The sequence below is a fragment of the Sciurus carolinensis genome, chromosome 5 (assembly GCF_902686445.1).
Source record: "Sciurus carolinensis chromosome 5, mSciCar1.2, whole genome shotgun sequence".
NCBI classification, from domain to species: Eukaryota; Metazoa; Chordata; class Mammalia; order Rodentia; family Sciuridae; genus Sciurus; species Sciurus carolinensis.
This window is the reverse complement of record NC_062217.1, coordinates 71,223,259-71,240,301: the sequence shown is the minus strand read 5'-3', so window position 1 is coordinate 71,240,301 and position 17,043 is coordinate 71,223,259. Positions and strand designations below refer to the sequence as shown.

Below are 17,043 nucleotides of genomic sequence, written 5' to 3'. Positions count from 1 at the left end.
ATTGTAAGTTCAAGGCTAGACTGAGCAATATAGTGAGACCCTGTCTCAAAAGCAAAATTAAAAAAAAAAAAAAAAAAAGACTGGGGATGTGACTTAGTGATAGAGTACTTGTCTAGAAATGAATAAAGCCCTGGGTTCAATCTCCAGTATTTGGGGGGTGGGGGAGTCACTTGCAACTTTGAGAAGAATAATTTCATTAAAGTATTAGATGTACAAATTAGAGTGATGTGATTTGAGAATGAATGGAGATTTTCACTTCTAGCAATTTGGTGAACTAGATAATTTGATAGGCCCTGCACTTTAAAAAAAAAAAAAAAAGACAAACTTTGTATATATATTTATATATATATATGTGTATATATTATATATACACACACATATATACATGTTATTGATATATATGTGTATATATATGTGTGTGTGTGTGTATGTTTTTTGTATTGGGTATTGAACCCAGGAACCCTCTACTACTAACGTACATCTGCAGTCCTTTTTATTTTTTGAGACAGGATCTCTCTAAATTGCTGAGGCTGTCCTCTTATTTGAAATCCTCCTGCCTTAATCTTCAGAGTCTCTGGGATTACAGGTGTGTGCCACCACACCTGGCAAAACTTTATATTTTAGGGCATTGCTTGGCACCTGGCAAAGAAATCACTAATGTTCTTTCCCTGTCCCCTAAACCTCTCTCACCTCAAAAAAGGGAAACCAGCATATGTGAAACAGTATTTCACTGAGGGAAAATGCAGATATCATCCTTGCAGTTTAGAAAATAAGCATTATGGGGCTGGGGTTATAGCTCAGTTGGGAGAGTGCTGGCCTTGCAAGCACAAGGCCCTGGGTTCAATCCCCAGCACTGCAAAAATAAATAGGTAGGTAGGTAGGTAGGTAGGTAGGTAGGTAGGTAGATAGATAGATAGATAGATAGATAGATAAAATAAAATAAAATAAATAAATAAAAAATAAGTATTGTGCCATCTGCAAAATGAAGGAGATAGAAAATGATCCTGGAACTCTCAGATTAAGCCTCGGTTCTGAAATAATGCTAAAGTGGGATAAGTAATGTCTCTTTGTCCCTACAGAAAGTAAGTGAAACCTTCATTGAAAAGCCTCCTCCATTTAGGCTCTGAGGTTTCTAAAGAAGCATGATTCAATCAAACTAGAGCCCAAAGCCTAAGATTAATTAATGTAAGGAATATTATTGCTAGTGAAATGAAACAGAACAAGCAGCAAGATAATTTTCATATCTTAGAATTGTCAGAGAAAGAAATAAATTATGTGTACAGTTGAAAATGGCAAAGAGATTCAAAATGAAACAAAATGATGAGGCATATTTGAAAACAATGAAGTGACATTTTTACAAATGAAGAGTAGTCCTTCCTCTTCCTTCCCTCCCGTCTTCCTTCCTTTCTTCCCTATTTCTGCCCCTCCCTTTTTTCCCCTTCCTTTCCTTCTTTTCCTCCCTTCTTTCTTTTTATCTCTTACATGCTAGGCATCAGTGTACCACTGACCTACACCCCTAGCTCCAGGACTAGTTTCTTAAACAAATGGATGGATCCGGAGATTTTGAACAGAAGAAGAGTAAACATCAAAGGACATTAGCCAGAATGACACAGAGAAAAAAAATATAAAAAATATGAAACTGTAGATATTTGAAGAATTTAATGAGATAATCTAATAGACAACCAGAAAGGAAATAATGAGGACCAGGGAGACAGTAGAGATAACAAAGAAGCAGTATTTGCAAAGGCAATGCCTAAAGAATTTCTAAAACCAAAAAAAAAAAGTTTAAATCTTCAGATATTAGAACTATGTATTTTTCATTATCTACAATGAAGAGACATACTAGTGAAGCTATAGAACACTAAAAAAAGAGAGAAAATCTTAAAAGGAACTAAAAAGAAAAGAATTATCATATCATAGGACACCAATTAGATTAATAGGACTTCTCAAAAGCAATAGTGTACTAATATTGATTGAAATTATAGAGATTATTTTCATAGAATTTATTTGTAACGTACTATTTTAAATACTTTTTGAAAGTAATATTGAGATTTTTAGTTATGGTAAAGAATACAATATAAAACTTGCTACTTAGTATTTATTTTAAAATACAGTAGTGTTAGATATGTTCACATTATTGTACAGTAGATGTTCAGAGATTTTTCATTTTGCAAAGTGGAAACTCTATATTCATTAAATCACAACTGCCCATTTACTTCTCCTTCACCTCCTAAAAAGAGATCAAGAAATGCAAAGAGGGCTGGGGATATAGCTCAGATGGTTGACTGTGTACCTTGTAAGCACAAGGCCCTGGGTTCAATCCCCAGCACCACAAAAAAAAAAAAAAAAAAAAAAAAAAAAAGAAGAAAAGAAACGAAATGGAAAGAACTTTTTGAGGATTTTTATTCTGAAAAAGATAAGGAAAATGTATATGGCAGGAGAATATTGTGAGTTCCTTATTTTTTTAATTGATGCTTTCTTATTTGTTAGTGAGGTTGTACATCTCCATCCATTTTATTTATGCTTTCTTCCTGACAAAACTTTCCATGTCCTTTGCCCATTTTAGCTATGGATTATTATCTCTTATTGCTTTTAGATATTTTTATGCACTGTGGATATTGTAATTTTGTCTTGTGTATTTTTCACATATTTTCTTTCACCTTGTCTTTAAACTTTTTAATGTTTTTTTTTCTTGTACAAAGGCTTTATGTTTATGTATATGCATGAATTTTTAAGTGTATAATTGTATTTTTGTGAAGCATTGTGTTCTACATTTCTGATATTTTCTGTAGTAATATAAATTGCTTTAAATATTTAGCAGTTATGGAAAATAATGAGTTCATTTTTTACTGTTTAAATGACTGTATCATTATAGTTCAGAAAATTTTCAATGGAAACTACATGTTGAGATGCTGTGATATTTTTTCTTGAAAGGTTTCGTCCAAATACCAGAGAACTGTGGTGTTACAATGCAGTGGTTGCTGATGCCAGACTTCCCTCTGGAACAGATATGCAGTCCAGATGTAGTATTCTAAGTCCTGAACTTGCCCTACCAACAGGATCCAGGGCTCTTACTACTCGATCTCATGCAGCTTTGCACATTTTAGGTAGGGTTACTATTTTATGTGTAGCTAATTTGCATTAAGTGTGTGTGCTGTGCTGAGGATTAGGGTTTCTTTCAGAGTATTTAAATTTGTATATTTATTTATCTAATTCTTTGTTTCTATTTTTCTCAGATTTCATTTGGTAACCATGGTAAACTTTTAAAACTAGCATCAGTTAATGTTATTTTAGGCTAATGTGTTTTGCTCAAATAGTGCTTTAAGAATCAGAGTAATTTAGAGTGTTTGATAAAAGAAAGAACCTTGGTAAAGACTCAAAGGTTAAGCGAGTCCAACTTTTCAGAGTTTGTTTTATGCAAAATTTTGTCATCAAGCATGATAATTACCCACACAAAGGAGACTTTTTATTTGTTGTAAATATTGTATGAAAGTGTTTAAAGATTAGGATAAATTTGATGATTACATTTTGAGTTTACTTATTTATTTTAATATATCCCCTGTAATATTTAATATTGTCAATGCTATAGGAAATTTTAATTGCAAGGAGTTGAATTTTGTTTGTTGTTTTAGGTTGTCTTGATACCTTGGCTACTATGCAGGACTTAAAAATGGGCATTGCAAATACAGAGGAGGAAACTCAGGCAGTCATGAAAGTTTATTCCAAAGAAGATTATAGTGTAGTAAACAGGTTTGAAAGTATGTATACTTAAATTTAGGAAATATTACCTTCTAAGTGAAATACATATGGATATTTTAAAATACAAGATTTCTATCTTCTAGGTCATGGAGGTGGCTGGGGTTACTCTGCCCATTCAGTAGAAGCTATACGTTTTAGTGCTGACACTGATATTTTACTTGGTGGTCTTGGTCTGTTTGGAGGTCGAGGAGAATATACTGCTAAAATTAAGGTAAAGTTTATAGATATCAAGCCCTGTTTTGTTTGAAGATGTCAGTTTGACATAGTTTATTTTTCAGCGCTTCTTCTTATCTTTCATTTTTATTATTTTTGTTAATGCCCCCTTATTTAAAAAGATAGAGGAGACATTGCTAAAATCTTGAGCAATAATGTTGACTTGTTTTTTTTTTTTTGTTTTTGTTAATGCTTCCTTTTAGAAAGAGATAGAGGACTTTGCTAAGATCAGTAGCTCATTAAAAAATAAAAACTCAGTAAGAAGGAAGGAAAGGAAAGGAAATTGATCTTTTAGTAGTTAAGACTGAAAAAGAGACTGGCAGTTTCAGTCCTTTGTGCCAGTGGTCTGGAAATAGCAGACCTTTTTATGTGGGTGCCTAGAACTTCTCAGTGGTCTAAGAATAGCAACACCTTTTTATGTGATGCCTTTTGTAGCTGTTTTAGTAATAGGAACCACAATGGTTTTGATGCAGGGACATTCTGATGTAGCTAAAAAGTCTAGCATTTTTAGTGCCAAATACTATGTAAATAGACATGGTTATCAGTTAATGTTATTTTAGAGACCAGGGATAAAATAAGAGAACAGAAGGGATGGATTCTGTCAATGAAACTAAAATAATTTAGAGTTGTTAGTTTATCACACCTTTTCATCTCCAAGAGGACTGACAGTTATCCTAAGCAAAATGTGTCTATTCTTTGAAAATTCACCATGAACTTGAATATTCTGCTTCTCAAATTATCTGATTTTCCTTTTAAAAAGAAAAAATTGAGCAGTTTGTACCTTAATTTTAGTCTTCGCAAAAATGTTAGTTAAATTTCATCTATTCAGGCAGTATTTTCTTAGTTTTCTCAATGTTATCTAAAAATTATATTATTAGGTTAACGGTCTTACAGTGATGGTTTTTGAGGATACTTTCCCTAGAGGCCAACTATAACTGATAAACTTTTTAAAACATTTGCTTAATTCTGATTACAATTATAATACATATACTAAAATGCAGACAGTATAAGAATGGAGTAAGTAAAAATTTAAATACCCTATAGTGCATGAATTATAGAAATTAAATAATGATTAAGGGTACCTGCAGCATGTACATTGATACTAAGAAAACCAGTAGTTTAGTGTTTGCATCATTTTAATGCAACTGTGTCACAATGGTTATTTTAGGATGATTTAATTCATTGTCAAGATAGAGAAGCAAACTGAGTTATGTAGTTTTGTTTGGCAATATGTAATAAGATCATCAAAAGGATATATATTTTTTCCTTTTCCTGGCCATGGGATGTTTTGCTTGTTTGTTCATTTTTCCTAGAGTCGAACACCATAGTGGACTTTATCTTCAGTAGTGACCTTCCATATATATTGTTTTAGATTGACCCTGCCTTTTTTCAATCTCAAATCCTGTCTCACTGCTCTTCTTTGGAAGTATTGCCTTTGTATTATCAACAAATGGACTATGGCCTTCTAATAGCATTTAATCCTTTTTTTTTTTTTTTTTTTTTTTTTTTTTAATTTACCTCCCTTCACCTCTCTAAGGTATCCATTTTCTGTCTAGTTCTTTGTTTTGTTTTGTTTTGTTTTGTTTTCATCCCCTTACTGGTCTTCTGTCCCTCTGTAGGTTCATTCTCTTCTATGTGAATGTAGTTCAACCCAAGTTCTTTTGCCTTCATTCTATATTTTCTCCTAGGCATTCTCTTCCAAACCCAAGGTTTCAATAACCATCAGCATTCCATGATCTCCAAATATATATCTCCACCTCAGACTTCTTAACTGAATTCATGCTTTTCCCTAAAGGTCTGGCTCTTTCAGGAATTTCTCTCTCATGAATGGTACCATCCTCCATATGTTGCTACATAAACCAGAGATCTAGATATTCTTTCTTAATAGGTTCTCTGTCATCTTTTTCCTCTTCCCAAAAGTGTCTCTTCTATCATTATCCCAGGTTAAAACATTTGTCTATATTAGCCATCTAGCTGGTCCCTGTGTATATTCCTTATTTTCTATAATTGTCTTCATTTTCTCATCCTAGTCTTTCTTAAACCATTCCAATCAGGTTTATGCCCCAACTAGTCCTATGAAATTACTCTTGTCAAGGACAGTGATAACTTTTATTGATGGTGATCATGATGATGTTGATGGTTGTACTAGGGACTGAACCCAGGATGCTGAACTACCTCCCCATTCTTTTTTATGTTTTATTTTGTGACAGTCTAATAAGTTCCTGAGGGTCTCACTAAGTTGCTGAAGCTGGCCTTAAACTTATGAATCCTCCTCCCTTAGCATCCTGAGTCACTGGGATTACAGGTGTGCCTCTCCACTCCCGGCTCACTGATGCCGTTTATATTGCTGAAGCCCAGTGATCATGGCTTAGCCCTCACCTTCCTTAACAAGTCAGCCAAATCTTACCTTATTGAACTCTTCAAAATACTTGATTCTCTTGGCTCCCAAGGCACCATACTCATTTTGTTCTGTCCTGCTGGTAGGTACATTTTGTAGTCTTCTGCTGGTAACTTATCTTTTGGACATTTTTTAAATCTTGCTGGACAGGCATGGTGGTGCATTCTTATAGTCCCTGCTACTCAGGAGGCAGAGGCAAGAGAGCGGTTTGAGCCCATGAGTTCCAAACTAGCCTGAACAACATGGCAAGTTCCTGTGTCAAAAAATGAGTGAATGAAAGAGGGGGAGGGAAAGGGTAAGTACTGGGGACTGAATTAGAGAAAATTATATTCCATACTTTTATAATTATGTCAAAATGAATCCTAATGCTGTGTATAATCAAAAAGAACCAGTAAAATACAACAAAAATATGAATGAATGCATGCATGAATGAATGAATAAACAAAAGTGGGAAGAATAGTCATCCCCATACTGAGCCAGCCTCATGGCTCTAAATATTTTTTCTTTAGTGACTTCCATACTTAAAGACTTCTTTCCTGATCTCCAAAGTGATATATATGTATACGCACACATACATGCACACACACATATACACACACACACACAATTGTCTACTATATGTCTCCACTTAATGTCTAATAGACATTTTGTAGGTAATATGTTCAAAACTATGTTTCTGATATTCTTAATGTGCTATTCCCACAATCTTTCTCATCTCAGTTAACTGACTCAGAATAGCATTAACATGATTTTTCCAGCTGTTCAAGCGAAAAATCCTACAGTCATCTTTAGTTTCTCTCTTCCTTTCACTCCCTACTTTCACTTGAATAGTATATGTTGTTGGTCTCACTTTCAAAATAAATCCGGAATCTAACCACTTATAAAAACTGCCACCAAGTTGTTCCATGTCATAACCATTCTCACCAGGATTATTAAAGTACCCGTCCCATTTTATCCTGCTTCTGTCCTTGCCCCATTCAGTGCATCCTCAGACCAGCAGAGTGAGTCTCTTAAAATGCACACCAAAGTGTGTCACTGCTCTGTTTAGAATAATGTGTCTTCCTGTATGAGAGTAAAAATCAAAGGCTGTTTAAGGTTTGAAAAGATCTCATCAGAACTGACTGCCAGCTCCTATCTGACCTTAGATTTCACTGACTACTTCATGTAATCTGGCATACTGTCCTGCTTATTCCTTAGGCAGGTCAAGCACAGTTAAGCCTCAGGACCTTTGCTCTTGATGTTCCCTCTAACTTAGCTCTCTTCCACACCAGCCTTGCTCAGTTCCTTATCACCTTTATGTCTCAACTCCCTGTTCAGCCTATTAAAATATAATCTTTTTCCCTTCCACAAACTTACACTTGGTAGTCCTCATTGTTTGTGTTGTTCACTGTATTCCCAGTTCTCAGAATTGTGCCTGGCACATACTTTATGTTCAGAAGTACTTATTGAGGATAAGCAGGAGAGCCAGGTTAGGGACAAGTCATTAAGGACCCTTATATCATGCTGCAAAGATGAGAAACCACTGAAATTTTAGATTAAGAAAGTATTCTAATTAGATATGCATTTTTCTAAGATTACTAAAAATTCTAGTATAGAGCTATTTAAGACATTGAAAATGAACACCTTCACCTTTGTAGAACATGGGTTAGAGCCAGGAGAGAATAGAAATGAGGAGACTAATTAGTCATTATGGAAGTAGTCCAGCCAGTAAGAGGAAGTCTGGTTAAGTTGATAAGACTTGATGCCGGGAACAGAATACATACATACAGTGATGGCAGAGAAATGTAGAAAAAAGATTATTCCAGGTTTTTTATGAGTGACTAGTTTGATGAAAGTACTGTTAATCAGAGCAAGTAAGGCAAGAAAAGGAAGAAATGAATCATTTTAGTACTAATAAGAGCAAGTCGCCTGGGGGATTCAGTGACTTTTGAGAATCAGATTCCTGCTAGAGACAGATTTCCAGGTCATTAGTATAAAATTGAAAAACTTAGACATATAGGACCATACCTGCCCAGTAAATTTTAATGTATTTTGATGTTTTGCTGCCTTTCTCAGAATTCACCTGCTATGATTCTCCAAAGTAAAAGTATTTTTTTACACTTTTTAGTTCACTTAAAAAAAAGAAAAAACACTCTTCCCTTTATTTTCACTTAATCTCAGAACCACTTCCCATTTAATATCTTTTCTCTTTATTCTCACCCATATTCTGTGGTCTTTTCTGTAACTTGTTTTTCATGTGCTATGTCTCTCCTTGTCCCATGCCATATAACTTCTCTCTCTCTCTCTCTCTCTCTCTCTCTCATAGTGTGCTGGGTTGGAGCCTAGTGCCTCAGACATGCTAGGCAAGTGTTCTGCCACTGAGCTATATCATATCTCCAACCTGCCATATTACTTTTAACTATTTTTTATGACTGATTTTTCCTCTTTTAAAGGATCCTATCACCTCTTATTCCTCTCTCTCTCTACAGCTAAAATTTTTTGTAGTCTTTTTGCTAGGTATTTTTCTGATATTTTTAAGTACCATTTTATTTAATTTTCTCACATTTAGTATGAGGTAGGTAATGTTGTTTACAATCCAACCTTTTTTTATGGATGAGGAAACTAAGTCCCAGGGTCTTATAGCTAGCAAGTGTTCATAAGCGTCTACCTCATTTAGAAACTCCCTGAGATACAAATTCTTTGGTCCACATTCTCTCACCTCCTTCAAATGTCTATATTCTTACTTTGTTAGATCAGATATAAAATTTCTAGGATAGAGCTATTTAGGCATTTTGATATAATAAATAGATATATTAGGAAAACAGATTAATATATGTCATAAAATGTCATTTATGTTCTTAATTTAAATGTGTTTGTGTATTTCAATAAATAATTAAAACCTTAAAAAGTAGGAGTGAGATTTTTTATATTCTGTATAATTAGTTCAGTGTATATTGGACATACACAAAACTATAAACATATTAGTCAGTAGATTGTATAACAAAATGATGGGAAAATATATTTTTCTTTTTTCCTCAGCTATTTGAGTTGGGTCCTGATGGAGGAGATCATGAAACTGATGGAGACCTTCTTGCAGAAACTGATGTGTTGGCTTATGACTGTGCTGCTAGGTAAATGATTTGTTCATTATTCAGTGTAATCCTACCTACTAAAATTAAAAACTTATTATAAATAAGTAAATATAACTTAAAAAGTTTTAATCTGCTATGAATATGCTTTTACAAATGAAATTTATGTAGTCATATCCCACTTAGTGATGAGGATACTCCTGAGAAATGCATCGTTAGGACAGTTTTGTCCTTGTGTGAACCATAAGGAGTGCACCTACACAAACTAGATGGTATAACCTGTTTCACACATTGGCCATATGGTATAGCAGTAGTCCTATATGCAATCTATGTGTTGACTGAAACACCATTAGGCAGCAGATAACTGCATTAGGAAATGTAAATATCTCTTTTAATGATATTTGATTAATAATAATATCTTTGCAACTTTATTTTACAAGATAAATGAACTGGTTCAAAAACTAGAGATATGCATATATTTGCACTCTTTTGTTTTCATGCATCTCTTAAAGAACACCCAGTACGTTAGTGTTTTACTCATTTATTACCTGTAACATTGTATATAGTGTCAAGTAGTCATACTAGGCCACAATTTAGATCGCCTGTGTACTCTGATGTCATGCCAGTAGAATATGCTTGACCAATAACACACTTTATAAGGTGACCAGCTTTATGAAGGCTCTTGGTAGCTTGCCACAGCAGTGGGTTTTTTACAAAGATTCATAAATAGAAATGTAGGTTTTATCTGCCTCCATGTAATCCTAAGAATTATCTCAACACTGCTATGACAAGTTAGTGGTCTGAGACAGGGAATATTATGATGGGAAAAAAATATAACCCGAGTTTTGTAATAATAATAGTATACTATACTTCACAACAATAAACTATGTTAAGAAAACTTGTGGGACTGTTTATAGACTTTTTTCTATTGAAAATGTGTATTTTTCTGAAATAAGAATGATAGTAAGACATTGATTTTGCTTTTACCAGATATATACTTTTGACAACCTAAAGAGTGAATCTGAAGAAAACTGACTATTTCTTCATTTTAGGTATTAGCCAATATCAACAGATAATTTTCAGTAATTCTTAATGTTTTATACAAGTAATCATGAGGGGAAATTTCAGAAAAATTTAATCAGTTAACTAAATTTCACAAGCTTTGATTATGCCGTTGGCATTACCATTTACTTTTCAGTATGTGATTATGAGCCAAAGATAATAGCATGTACTTCATGTGTAAGAAGGCATCTGGTTTTCTTCATTGGCTTTTAATGAAGCCCAGACTCTCAAGGGTAGCACTGACATACTTTTTTTGACCTTCTACCTATTACTCTTCTGCCATTTATCATAACACAGTAATGAAACAGACACCCTGCCTTTTTCCAATCCTCTCTTATACTTTCTCACCTCTGCAAATTTGTTCATAGCATTCTCCTACTTCCTTTAAGACTTTTTATTCTTCTTAATCCTAGCTACAAACAGTTCCTTCTACTCTGTTACCTGAAACTTGGTAATTTGCTATGACCTTTAGCAGGTGTCCTTATTTATATACAAGTCTTTTTTTTCCTCTAAAATCAATATACTTTTATGTGTAGTTATAGGAACATGTGTGACATGTTCATTTCCATATATTGATGAATTCAGTCCCCAAAACAGCTCAATGAACTAGACATTATTTTCACCCCAGTTTTCAGATAAAGAAACTGAGGTACAGAGAAGATATAGTAACTTGCCAGAGTCTCCAGCTGGCAAGTCACAAGGCCAGACTTTGAATGCTGGACTTCACTCCAGTGCCGTTTTCCTAGCTTGCTGTCTCTCAGAATACTTTAGCAGAATGAATAAACTTTAAAACTAAAGTTCAGATTTTCATTTTCTGCAAAATGTTTGTCTTAAAAGTTTTATAAGCATGTTGTAGAATCCAAGAAGAGGAGATCTATCCGCATAACACAAGTAACTGTTAACTCATTTATGGTCATGTCTAGACTTTGCATAGGGAGGGTTTTTAATGCTGTCTGACAAAAATCCTAAAATATGATTATTTTATGACTTGAGTATAAAGGATTTAAAAAATAAATATATGTGACAGAGAAGTGCAAAGGCATTGTCTTTGACTCACTAATCTTTCTCAGAGAAAAATACGCAATGATGTTTGATGAACCAGTTCTCCTGCAAGCAGGATGGTGGTATGTAGCATGGGCTCGAGTATCAGGACCCAGCAGTGACTGTGGTTCTCATGGACAAGCATCTATTACAACAGATGATGGGTAAGCAGAATATTGAAGTCTTGCCAAACAATTCTCATTTTCATCTGGGAAATATTCTTTCAAAAACTCAGAGGACTTTCAGCAGGATAAAAAGCTTCATGTGATTAGATCATAATATAACTGCTAAAATTAAGTTTTTGTAACATCATATGCCAGTAACCATATATACCAAATTAACTCTAGACGGAACAGGAAAATACTAAGACTACTGTTCTTTGCTCTTGTAAGACAGCATATGTATGTATTTATGAGGAGTATTAAATTGCTTGAAAGTTTTGTTACTAAATTAGAAATTATATAGAGGAGGTTGACAAGGATATTGAGGAGTTTGGAACCATAAAAAAGAAACTTATTTGCAATTAAACTCAACAGTGCATATGTAAACACTATAAATCGCAAAGCTTCTGTGGTATGAGATGGTATTGTTTTATGAAATATAGGCAAATTTTTTCTTTTAAAAGTAACTTTATATATTGGTTTTTAGTTTATAAAACATTTGCATATATATTATCTCATTTGGTACACTCAGTAATTTGTGAAGCAGTGATTATTTTGTACTGAGGGGACTAGAGAAACAAAAAGGGAAATGATTTACTTGGAGTTCTGTGGTTATTATGTGGCACAGCCAAATCTGGACCTGAAATCTGTTGACTCTAAATCCAGCATTTTCATACTCTTACTCTGATTCATGAGTTAGGAATAACTATCATTTGTAAGAGAATTCAGTTATTCCTTATTATACTTAGCATAAACTATTTGAAATAAATAGGTACAATTATGTATTGGTATATTTCAGTTTAGTTCAACTCAAAATCAGAGCTGACAAAAAACAAAATCCAGACTGATTTATTAAGTGAACTCTATGTTGCTGAATATTCAAGGAGCCTGCTGTAGGAAAATTAAATCTGTTGTATATATCCCTTTCAACTTACGCTAAGATTGTGTGCTAGAACTGAGGAGAAAGTTTCGACCCTGGACTGTTTCATTTCCATATACAGCTCAGTCAAACTTGGAATATTTTGGAACTTTAAGGCAAAGCCTATAATGCATCTAGTCAAATAAATTTTATATGTTTGTAAGTGGAAATTTTTTGTTAGTATACTATTGTCCTGAAAGCTGAAGTGGAGGACTAGGACTGAACAGGACACCTATTTACTTAGAGTTCCTAATTAGGTTCAGTTCCTTCATTTTGCTGATTCAGTCATAGTTAAAATCAGGACAGTACTTATGGTTTTATTTTTTCTGTAAGAAATGAATAATTTTCACTAATATAAGATTTGAAAGCATGATTATTAATTTCTTAGTTCCTTTAATGAATCTTAGATCATGTTGTTTTAGGCATCATTATTTTTTCTCTTCCTAGGGTTGTTTTCCAGTTTAAGAGTTCAAAGAAATCAAATAATGGTACAGATGTTAATGCTGGTCAGATACCTCAATTATTATACAGGTATTTAGCATATTTATACTTGTATTATATTTATTTAGCATATTAATGTGGTTTATTCATTTGCTATACTGAAGTAGAATCATTATAAAATATGTGGCAAGATAAAGGAAAATTATTGAAGCATCTTAGAAATTATAATACGCTGGTGAAAATGTAGCTGATTTAACAAAAACAGTTATTTATTTGCATATTTTTAAACATTTATGTATCAGACTTAATTTTAAACTTTACGTAAAAAGATTCAAATTGATAGTATTATGCCTGTAATCATATTTTCATAACTTATTTTTAAAATTTGTCTTTATTTTTACCAATTTCATCCAAATTGGTTTTAAAGAAATGTAATTGGTTGTGGGGTAGAGTACTTTAGATGTAGGCTTGATCAGTTTACCTTAGTGTTATGTTTCTTACATATCTTGTGGTGAAAGGAGTTGGAAAATCCCTTACAGTTGATAAATTTCCACCTTTAATTGAAATATTAAATAACAAAATTTTTGTGTGACATTTTTAACATATAAGAATTTTAATTAATGTGTGGTTATTCAGATGTTTGGAGGCATATATCTATGCATTTGTATATTTCTATATTACTGCAGTATTAGAATAAAAAATTGAAATGGATGTAACCCTCACTAAAAATGTCATCATTCTTACTTTATGTAATAAAAACTCAGAAGAAATGCCTCTAGAACAGGAATTCTCTTCCTCCCATATCTTCCTTCCAAATAATTGCTTAAAGAACATGAATGTTACAAACCTCATTTTTCCCAAGAAGAATGTTTTCTGTTTGTTTGTTTGTTGTTTGCACTTTTAGGTACTACAGAATTGTTTTTAAATGCAATCTGTTATAGTCATTGTTTGTAACATGTAGCTTTATGAACATAACAAGTTGTGTTGAACTCTTCCTAGCTACTATTGGTTGAATAACTTTTTGATAATAGCATTAAGTAGTAGTGTTGTTGCAGAACTTTAGTTACATATGTTCTCTACTAAGAGGAGAAAGCCTCTATATCGTACGTAGTCTTACCCAGGTAGAATTTAAAGAAAGTGTCTGGTATCCTAAAAACTTTTAAGTGTTGGAAAGTGTTTCCAAAAAGCTCCCTATTGACTTTTTAACCTGCTTCCCCCCGAAAATATTAAATGTATAATTTAATCATTTCACTACTGCAAAACTATGTGTTGCCATTGGATTTTTCAACATCACTTTATGCGTATCTGTTACCTTCAGACTTCCAACCAGTGATGGCAGTGCTTCAAAAGGCAAACAACAAACCAGTGAACCTGTACACATTTTGAAGAGATCTTTTGCAAGAACTGTCTCAGTGGTAAGCCATTTTTTAAAATTTCAACTTTTCTATTTAGCATTGTTTAATTTTGACATTTAGTATTTATCTGCTGTCTTCTAGGAATTTATCTCAGTATAGCTTTATGAACTCAGATATGCTTCTGTATTAGCATTTATATTCTAGGCCAAAAATAATATATACTTTAAGTGGAATAATGGAGATGTCACCTGTGATGCCCAGTTGATGTGGCCTTCCCATTTCTGAAATAAATGATAGTTTTTATATTAAGTCATGTCTGAATGCATATGTGAAGGAATTAGAAGATGAAGAGAAAGTTAAAGATAGTGCTGACCCAGAAAGCATTACTTTAATACTTGAGAAACTAAGTAGAAGATTTGCTTGTCCAAGTAGGATCTCTGTCAAATTGCTTGACCATCCCCATTCTACATTTAAAGTTGCACTGTGCTCTTGGGGTTACCATGGCAGAATGGAAAGTCACTTGATGCAATTCAGAGATCATGTGTCCACTCAGAAAGTCTGAGTTAATTTCTTGCTCTTTCATCTGTTAATTGAGGATTCTTGTGCAAGTTATTTATAAATAAATTACATCATACCATTATTGTGAATTCATAATAAATAAGGTATATAAAATGCTTTTTGATCTGTAAGGAACTGTGTGAATGATTTATTAATGTAGTTCAAAGTTTTTCTGTTGATAAAATGCTCAGGAAGAATGTTTTTACCCTTTTTAAATTTAAACCTCAATTAATACATGGGCTTTATAGGAATGAGGTATAGAAGGGATAAAACTACACTAAAAAGTAAAAAGTTTGTTCCCACTTCCTTGTTATCACCATATATACCTACTTCTGCTACTTACGTTTTCATATATATTCTTCCAGACCTTGTTTTTGTTTATTTTTGTTTTTATAATGCCAGTCATTGAGCTTTGTTCATGGTAGGCAAGTGCTCGACCACTGAACCACACCCTCTGCCCCAGCCGACTTTTATATACACAAAAACTTAAATTAGTTGTGTGTATATAGTATGCTTTGGACCATTTTTTTTCATTTGTTATGATACTTCCAGTTTTCATCTTCCTTTTAAAAATTTTCATAGTATAAAGCATGGACAGTTTCTTTTTAAATATATTTCATTGTTCTCTATTTTCTGTTTACATAGTATTCAATGAATGGTTGTATTGTAATTTGTTGAAGCCTATTCATATCAGAAAAAAAATTCTTATTTTTTGACACTTATATTTTCTTCGTAGAATCCATACATGAATCTCTGGTTCCTGATGTGCTTATGTCCATGTTTCTATGGAAATGTACCCATTTGAATTTTGATATATCTTTGATCCAAAAAGCTGTGACAATTTTAGAGATTATGCTTTGAAATAATCTCTATAAGCATGTGACTCCATGGTTTCTTTGCCTACTTTTAGTATAAGCTGAGTTTGGTATATTTTGATTCATATAAGGATCTTTGTTGTATTTTTAAGTAATCTTTTTTCTATGCTTGTAATCTTTATATCTCAATGAGTTTGTGGTCACAGCTAATTGTAATACTTATTCTTATGGTTATCTTATGGAATAAGAAAGTTGTTATCTTTATGGAATAAGAAATTTGTTCAGACATTTCTTTATATTGTAAACCATCAACTCTTCTTTTTGGTATCATTTGCCCCTTGTCTGGGATTTGGTAGGATAGGGAAGTAAGCACTCCCTTTCATCATGTAAGCATGAGAAACCTGTAGACCTGCCAGAACTGCAGGGAAAGTTCACCCTAAACCATATTCTAGAATTTTTAAAAATCCAAATAACAATTTGTTTAGTATTTTCTAGTCAACTTTTTCTTCTGTTAGTCAAGAATTGCCTGTAGTTGTGTGTCATAAATTTTAATATACAGACATAGAATAAGCTATTTGATACTATCATTGGTGCCCAATACCAAAACATTTGTATTGTTAGTTTTTTTTTTATACAGTAGCTATATAGAGTTTAATTTTCCTTACAAGTAAACATGTATTTATACATCATTTTCCTCTTGTTTTGTATAACTGTATAGGTTGGGAGCAGGGGATCTCAAGAATATACTTTTTTTAAATATTAAATACTGAAGAATTGTTTTTAAATGCCTGCTTTACTTTTTTTTTTTTTTTCAAATTTCAAAGATACTCTTAGCGGTAATTTAGTAAGTGAACTATAAGAGCATCTATACTTGGGCTGACAAACTTAGTAAAAAAGTTCAAGATAAAGAGGTTTTGAAGTTACGGTGTCATTATCTTCTGGTTTGATTCAACCTCTGGTCTCATATTGTTGTATGTTTTTCATATTCTGGATTAGGAATGTTTTGAGTCTTTGCTGAGTATTCTTCATTGGAGTTGGACCACCTTAGTCTTAGGAGTTGAAGAACTTAGAGGATTAAAAGGATTCCAGTTCACAGCTACACTTCTAGATTTAGAGAGACTGCGCTTTGTGGGTACCTGTTTGTCTGAGGTTATTGCGTGTCTATACCTGTGAAATTTACCCAGTGTCAGGTATGATGTATTTTTTAAATGACTTTAGGGAGAAAACATGTTAATACCTTGAGAGATGATTCT

At 33.0% G+C, this 17,043-nt stretch overlaps 1 protein-coding gene across 1 annotated transcript in view; it reads left to right on the top strand.

Annotated features, from left to right (window-relative positions):
• Positions 1 to 17,043, top strand: part of Mycbp2 (MYC binding protein 2) — a 269,456-nt gene that overhangs the window by 112,248 nt on the left and 140,165 nt on the right. Inside the window, 9 exon segments of the mRNA XM_047552904.1 lie at positions 2,935 to 3,107; positions 3,633 to 3,758; positions 3,843 to 3,970; positions 9,389 to 9,480; positions 11,571 to 11,705; positions 13,069 to 13,152; positions 14,381 to 14,477; positions 16,787 to 16,930; positions 16,932 to 16,980. Of these exon segments, the coding sequence (XP_047408860.1) occupies positions 2,935 to 3,107; positions 3,633 to 3,758; positions 3,843 to 3,970; positions 9,389 to 9,480; positions 11,571 to 11,705; positions 13,069 to 13,152; positions 14,381 to 14,477; positions 16,787 to 16,930; positions 16,932 to 16,980 (1,028 nt within the window).